Genomic DNA, 8,293 nt, shown 5'->3' with positions numbered 1-8,293 from the left:
AATCGATTTCGGTTGAGTTAAACCGGTTGGTTTAAATCAATTCCAATCTGGTCAAGGGTTGACCGGCTTGGGTCAGAGTTGACCGGGTTGACCTTTGACCAGCGTGTTGACTTTTCCGTAAACCTTGACTAAACCCGTTTTAAACCATTCGAAAGCCGTTCTGACTTAGAATTTCGCCCTGATTTCAGATTTAGAGTCTATTTGAGCAGCTGGAGTTCATAGATACCACATTTCCCTATTGCTAAGGTGAGGGGCTATTCCCGAACTCCTCTTACACGGTTTAGGACTTCGAATAAGTATAACTTATTTCTAATATGTTCCGTCTGCTTGAAATCGAGTCTGTCATTGCTTGTTTAGTTATTAGGTTCTTTGCTTAAACCGGAACTAGGTTGTTAGAGGATTCAACATTGATTGCTTCACTTAATGTAAATGCTTAGCTAGGATTGTTTTTGAGTGGAGACGGATACAGAGACGGACTTCTGTATGCCGGATTGTATGAGGTTATGGCCAACTATAGTCGACCGGTTGAGCTGTAGCCTGGAAGTGTCGATAAATCGTCCACGGGCGGTGTCCGAGCACTATCTCGAGTTGTGTTATGTTTTTGGCCTGTTAGTGGGCGGCGAGTGCGCGCCTCGCTAGGATCATTGCTTGTTGCTTGGGTACTTTAGGTGCCGTGTTTGACATGTATTAGAATTAAATTATATTTATTCGGAGTGTTATGTCCGGGTCCATGGACTTCGGGGTAGCATCCCCCATACCTCATTGGGCGACTCACCTGTCGCTCACCCCTCACTTTTCCCCCTTTCAGGTGAGACCGACGAGCAGGAGTGATTATCGGACCGGTGCTATTGGGCTTTTGGGCTTCTATCGCTTTTACCGCTTTTATCTTTATCGGGCCTTTGGACTTTTATCGTTTATGTTATTTCCTATTTCAGACTTTCGGTTTACGTCGTATTTTATATTTCGGATGTTATCGATGTTGGGCTTTTAGGCCTTATGGTATCGTATTGACTTTTATATTATGATATGAAGATTATTATTATTTCAGTATTTATTATTTTGTTATTTTTCGCAATTATATTTTTTTGAGAAAACCGGGTGTGACAATTTTTGGTATCAGAGCGGGGTTCCGTCCCGGCTCCGACCCGGGATGGCGATTTTTGGAGACCTTGTTTTATTCGGTTTTAATCGGTTTTGACGGTTTTAGACGATTTCAAATATTTTTGGGGATTTGGGAATTTTGTAAACGAAAATAAATAGCACCTTTCCATTCGATATCACTTCTCCTTAAATGTTGGTATCAAAAGTTGAGCGTAAGTTAACATTTCGCTTTCCTTTCAGATGCCGCCAAGGAGAAGAACCACACGTGCCCAGACTGCCAGAGTTGTTAGAGACGATGTAGATGAGCATGAGCAGCCCGCAGTTCCGCCACCCGCGGCTCCACCAGTTGATCAGGATACATTGAGACAGATGGTTCAGGATGCCGCTAGGCAGGCCGCTCAGGAGGCACTTCAGCAGATTGCCCAGGAGACAGCCAGGCAGGCCACTCAGGAGGCTGCCCGAGTAGCTGCTCAGGAGGTTGCTCGTCAGATGGCTGCCGTTCAGCAGGGTCCTCAGGTTCAGGTGCAGCAGGGTCCACAGATTCGGGTTCAGCAAGTTCCACCGGTTCAGGTTCAGCAGGATCAGCAGATTCCCGCTCAGCATGATCATCAGGATCCCGTTCAGCAGGTTCCCCTTCCTCAGGTTCCACTGCAGCAGGGTCCAGCTCAGCAGTTTGCTCATGGTGTTCAGGATCTACCGCCACCACCACCGCGACCTCATGTTTACCCGGTTTATGACGAGAGGTTCTACAGGCTGACATGTCAGATGAGGAACATGGATATGGAGCATTTTAGCGGGACAGTGGATGCTGTAGCTGCACATGATTGGAAGTTAGCCTTGCAGCGGAAGCTGGAGATTATTGAGTGTCCACCAGAGTTGTCGCTCAGATTGACTATGCAGTATCTTCGTGGAGATGCTCTTATATGGTGGGAAGGAATACGATTGAGTCATTTTGGGCCAGAGAGGCTTACCTTCGCTGACTTCATTCGAGAGTTTGATAGGAAATACTTTCCGAAGGAAGCTATGGATAGGAAGAAATGCGAGTTCGAGCATGTAAGCCAGGGAGAGATGTCTATCAGAGAGTATGAGGTTGTGTTCAACCAACTTCGCAGATTTGCTGGAGTGGGCATTTCAGAGGAAGACTTGATCAGGAAGATTTTGAGTGGGATGCGAGTGGAGATTCGCAACAGGTGTCGCGTAGTCACATACCACCGATTGGGAGATTTGGTGGAGAAAGCTGCCGAGCAGGAGGCAGGCTTGGCGGAGGAGCAGAAACTTACCAAAGCAGTTCAGGTTAAGTCTGGAAAAGCTCCAGAGTCTCAGAGGAGAGCAGGGGACCCGTCGGGATTACCGATATGTCCTCGTTGCCATCGCAGTCACAGTGGGCAGTGTATGAGGTGTCTTATTTGCGGTAAGATTGGACACATTGCGAAGTTTTGTCGGGTTAAGCCATTGGATACGCCACCAGTCAGACAGATTGCAGCACCAGCAGCGGCACAGGTCTGTTTTGGCTGTGGTCAGCCAGGTCACTTCATCAGAGATTGTCCGAGGAGGGGCAATGCGGCACTTCCACCACCACCGAAGCGTCTAGCCATCGCTCCACGTGTGTTTGCGGTTGGAGATCCTCAGGGAGCTGAGCCGATAGCAGGTATGAGACTTTTCCATACGTGTTTGTGTTTGAATATTTTGGTTCGTGGTTGTCATGTGTAGTTAGTAAAAATCTCGTGTAGGATCGGTTTCCGTTGGAGGAGAGTCAGCTTATACCTTATTCGACACGGGAGCTTCTCATAGTTTTGTGAGTCCGCGCTTAGTCCAGTCTTGGTCTTTTCGGGGAGTCTTTGAACCGAAGGCTAAGCAGATTCAGACTGCCGGTACAGAGAAGTTGGGAGCAGTTGGCATTCATCACGATGTACCAGTTCTACTTGGAGGAGTCGAGTTGCTCGGAGATTTGACAGAGATGGAGATGAGCTCCTACGATGTTATACTTGGGATGGATTGGTTGTCGCGACATCGAGTAGTCTTGGATTGTCCAAAGGCAAGAGTTAACATCCCTAGAGAAGAAGGAAAGATCATTTGCGAGGGCATTCAGACACACCGGGAAATTCCTATCGTCTCCATGTTGCGTGCAGAAGAATTATTGGAGAGTGGAGCAGAGGGATTTTTGGCAACCATTTCGATGGTTAAGGAGGACGGTCAGCAGGAGCTGCATGATATACCAGTGGTCGCCGAGTACGAGGATGTCTTTGAGGCTTTAAAAGGGCCACCACCAGCTAGAGCGGACGTACTTACGATAGAAGTAGAGCCATGAGCAGCACCAGTTTCACGAGCTCCATACCGTCTCGCACCAACTGAGATGGCAGAGTTAAAGAAGCAGTTGGAGGAACTATCTGATAAGGGGTTTATCAGGCCGAGTACATCACCGTGGGGAGCACCAGTGTTGTTTGTGAAGAAGAAGGATGGGAGTTTCAGACTTTGTATCGATTACAGAGGTTTGAACAAAGTGACCATCAAGAATAAGTACCCGCTCCCGCGTATCGACGAGTTGTTGGACCAGTTGCAGGGAGCTTCATGGTTCTCTAAGATTGACTTGGCATCGGGATACCACCAGATTGCGATAGCTGAGGGAGATGTGCGGAAGACGGCATTCCGTACCCGTTATGGACATTATGAGTTTGTGGTAATGCCATTTGGGTTGACGAATGCACCGGCCGCATTCATGAAACTCATGAATGATGTGTTTCGAGAGCAATTGGATAAGTTTGTGATTGTTTTCATCGACGACATTTTGGTTTATTCTCGGAGTAAAGAAGAGCATGCTGAGCATTTGCGGATTGTGTTGGGTAAGCTTCGGGAACATCAGTTGTTTGCCAAGCTAAGTAAGTGTAGCTTTTGGCAGAGGAAGATTGGATTTTTGGGTCACGTGGTTTCAGAAGCAGGAGTTGCCGTAGATCAGGAGAAGATTACCGCCATTTCAGAGTGGCCGACACCTAAGAGTGCAACGGAGATCCGCAGTTTTCTCGGTTTGGCAGGATACTACAGAAAGTATGTCAACAGCTTTGCTAGCATTGCAAAGCCAATGACACGGCTAACAGGAAAAGATGCCAAGTTTGATTGGACAGAGGAATGTTCGGGAAGTTTCACTGAGTTGAAGCGGCAGCTGACCCATGCGCCAGTTTTGGTACTCCCGAGGCCAGGGATACCATATGATGTTTACACTGATGCTTCAGGCACCGGATTGGGATGTGTACTGATGCAGGAGGGTCAGGTCATTGCCTATGCATCACGACAATTGAGGCCTCACGAAGTCAATTATCCTACGCATGATTTGGAGTTGGCAGCAGTTGTATTTGCATTAAAGATCTGGAGGTCATACTTGTATGGAGAGAAAGTGAAGATTTTCACGGACCACCAGAGTCTGAAGTACGTATTTACGCAGGCGGACTTGAATTTGAGGCAGCGTAGATGGATGGAGTTGTTAGCAGACTACAACTTGGAGATCGCATATCATCCGGGAAAGGCTAATAATGTGGCGGATGCCTTGAGTAGGCGTAGAAGCGATGTATCGGGAACCAAAGAGGTCCAAGAGCTTACTGGGACACTTGCTAGTCTCCGATTATGTGCAGTTACTGTAGAGGGAGAGTCAGTTGGCGCTGAGGCTGTAGAGCGGGCAGACTTACTATGGAGGATACGCAAAGCTCAGGATGGTGATGAGGCTTTGCGTAAGCAGATCGAGATGGAGAGTATTGGTTATCATACAGCCTCCAGCGGGATGTTCATGTACCGAAACCGGGTTTGTGTGCCCAATGATGAGCTGTTAAGAAAGGAGATCTTACGGCAAGCACACCACTCGAGTTTCTCTATTCATCCAGGAAATACCAAGATGTATAGGGATCTGAAGCGATATTACCATTGGCCTGGTATGAAGAGAGATGTTGCTTCATTTGTATCGCAATGTCAGACGTGTCAGATGGTTAAGGCCGAGCATCAGGTTCCTAGCGGGTTATTGCAAAACCTTCCATTACCGGAGTGGAAATGGGACATGGTAACTATGGATTTTGTGACGGGTTTGCCGACTACATCAGGAGGAAAGAATGCCATATGGGTAATCGTGGATAGACTTACGAAGTCAGCCCATTTTCTAGCGGTTAAGAAGACAGACAGAGCTGATCAGCTAGCACAGACTTACATCAGCAAGATTGTGAGATTGCATGGAGTTCCTGTCAGCATTGTATCGGATCGGGATACAAAGTTCACGTCTGAGTTTTGGAGGGCCTTCCAGAAGGCACTTGGAACAAAGGTTCATATGAGTACGGCGTATCACCCGCAGACAGATGGTCAGTCAGAGAGGACAATTCAGACTTTGGAGGATATGCTCAGAGCTTGTGTTTTAGATTGGGAAGGTAGTTGGGTGAAGTATCTACCTCTAGCCGAGTTTGCCTACAACAACAGCTATCATTCGAGCATTGGGATGGCACCATATGAGGCTCTATATGGTAGGCCTTGTCGCACACCACTTTGTTGGACGGAAGTGGGAGAGCGACGTGAGATAGAACCAGCCATGGTTCAAGAGACAGTCGAGCAGGTTGAGATGCTCAAGATGCGGCTTAAGGAAGCCCATGACCGTCAGAAGAGTTATGCAGATAAGCGGCGTAAGGATTTGGAGTTCCAGGTTGGCGACCTGGTATACCTGAAAATGAGGACATTTCAGGGAGGATCTAAGACTCGGAAGCTAAAGAAGCTTAAACCGAGATATATGGGACCATATCCTATTCTGGAGCGGATTGGAGCAGTTGCTTACTCCAAAACTGTGACACCCGTCACTTTCGAAATAATAAAAACAATTCGATAAATAATAGTTTATGAAATCTCCATTTATAAATATAAAAGTCAATATAGTATCACAAGGCTTAAAGGCCCAATAACGATAACATTCGAAATATAAAGTATGACATAAACCGAAAGTCCGAAATACGAGATAACATAAACGATAGATAGGAGCCCAAGGCCCAAAAGCGATAAAACGATAAAATGGATAGAAGTCCAAAGCTCGATAGTAGTAAAAGCCCAAAAGCACCGGTCCGGTATAATCACTCCTGCTCATCGGTCTCACCTGAAAGGGGAAAGAAGGAGGGGTGAGCGACAGGGGAATCGCCCAGTGAGGTATGGGGATGCTAAACCGCAAACCACTGACTGAGTTCATAGCACTACTAAAATGTAGGCCTAGCTCTAGCATGAAACAAACACGGCGTCTATTACACCACACAAAACAATCAACATATGTCTAGTGGACTAGACATGCTACAACCAATGCGATAATAGCATACCGCATTTCCTTATAAGGATATAATTATATATGACTCTACAAGCGTCGTAAGTACAGTAGTCCACTCTGTACCCCCGCAATCTCCACAAACAAAGCGGCCTAGTACAAACGTCTCTGTACCCCGCTAAACACACGGCCTAGTACAGATATCTCCGTACCCCGCGATCTCTCAAACAAAACGGCCTAGTACAAACGTCTCTGTACCCCGCTAAACACACGGCCTAGTACAGATATCTCCGTACCCCGTGATCTCTCAAACATGCGGCCTAGTGCAATCACCTCTGCACCCCGCAATCTCAACACATGGACTAGCATATATAAATATATATATATTTAACAGTTCTTAACATCAATCATTTCAATCAACCGTTGAATCCTCTATTATCCTATTTCCGGTTTAACAATCAATATCAATAATGAACAAGCAAGACTCTCAAACAGACTCGATTCACAAAGACGGATCATGTTTCGAAACTAAACTTTCCATAATGGTAGTACTAAACTAGTTCGGGATTTAAACGGAGAAGCCCTCACCTTAGCAACAAGAAGACGTGGTATCTATGAACTCCAGCTGCTCAAATAGATTCCAAATCTGAAATCAGGGCGAAATTCTGAGTCGGAACGGCTTTCGAACGGTTTAAAACGGGTTTAGTCAAGGTTTACGGAAAAGTCAACACGCTGGTCAAAGGTCAACCCGGTCAACTCTGACCCAAACCGGTCAACCCTTGACCAGATTGGAATTGATTTAAACCAACCGGTTTAACTCACCCGAAATCGATTCCAATTGGACCATCCGGTTTACCTTAACCATCAATTGATTAATTAATTAATTAATCTATCTAACCGGTTTATCTTAACCGTAATCCAATTGATTTTAACCGGCGGTTTAACCTAACCAACCCTAAATCAATTTAAACCAGTCAATCCAATCGGTTAACCGAGTCACCGAGTTGACTCACCGGGTCGAATCAGCCGAGTTGGCGAGTCGTCGGCGAGTCACCGGACAATTGTCACCGGCGGCGACGGCGGAGGGTGGCGGCGGCTTACCGGAAAATCAACGGCGGCGACGGCGGCGAGACGGCGACGCGGCGGCAGCTTCTCGGCGGCGAACGGACGGTGGCCGGTCACGGCGGCTCCGGCGAACGTTGGTCGGAGACGGCGGCGAGTGGCCGGGATGCGCGGTGGCTCCGGCGGACGGCGATGGCGCGTGCGTTTCACGCTCGTGCAGAGGCGAAACTTCGGGAGGCTCTAGCGGTTTCGTCCGGGCTCCGATTGCGGCGTGGTTGGTGTCTACGGCTTCGTCTCGACGAGAGGAACACGATGGTGGTCTTGCATGCACGAAATTCGCAGTGGTTAGGAAGTTATGGGCGATTTACTAAAACGGCCGAAACTGAACTAAATGCATGGCGGTTTTGCGGTGGTTACCTAGGGTTGCGAACGGTGGTGTCGAGCTGAACGTGATCACGGAACACGGTTGCTCCGGCGACGAGCTCCGGCGACCCACTCACTGTAAAAGATCACACCTCTTCTCTTAGCTCACTCTCTCTCTAACTCTTCTTCTTCTTTTGCATAAAGTTTGTGAGGAACTAAAGTGGATAAATGTGGGTTTTTATAAAAAAAATACCTTGGGCCTCTAGGAATGGATTTGGGCTTCGACCTGAATTCTTTGGGTTAGGATTTGGGTCATCACAACTCTCCCCAACTAATAAGGAATTCGACCCCGAATTCGAATCACGAACTGGTTCTCCAACGACGTCCGAGAATAGCTCTGGATAATCAATCCTCATCTGGGCTTCTGACTCCCAAGTCTCCTCCTGAATACCGTCTCTTTCCCAACGAACTTTGACCAACATGGTCATCATACCATGA

At 47.4% G+C, this 8,293-nt stretch overlaps 1 protein-coding gene across 1 annotated transcript; it reads left to right on the top strand.

Annotated features, from left to right (window-relative positions):
- Positions 1–224: 224 nt before the first annotated feature.
- Positions 225–3,409, top strand: LOC106404132. Its single transcript, XM_048767480.1, has 3 exons — positions 225–246; positions 1,342–2,749; positions 2,832–3,409. Exons 2-3 carry the CDS (start codon positions 1,342–1,344, stop codon positions 3,407–3,409), a joined length of 1,986 nt encoding a protein of 661 aa, XP_048623437.1. The 5' UTR covers positions 225–246.
- The last annotated feature ends 4,884 nt before the right edge of the window (positions 3,410–8,293 follow it).

The sequence above is a fragment of the Brassica napus genome, chromosome A3 (assembly GCF_020379485.1).
Source record: "Brassica napus cultivar Da-Ae chromosome A3, Da-Ae, whole genome shotgun sequence".
Lineage (NCBI taxonomy): Eukaryota > Viridiplantae > Streptophyta > Magnoliopsida > Brassicales > Brassicaceae > Brassica > Brassica napus.
Note: the sequence above shows the minus strand (reverse complement) of the source record. Positions and strands in the feature narration are given on the sequence as shown.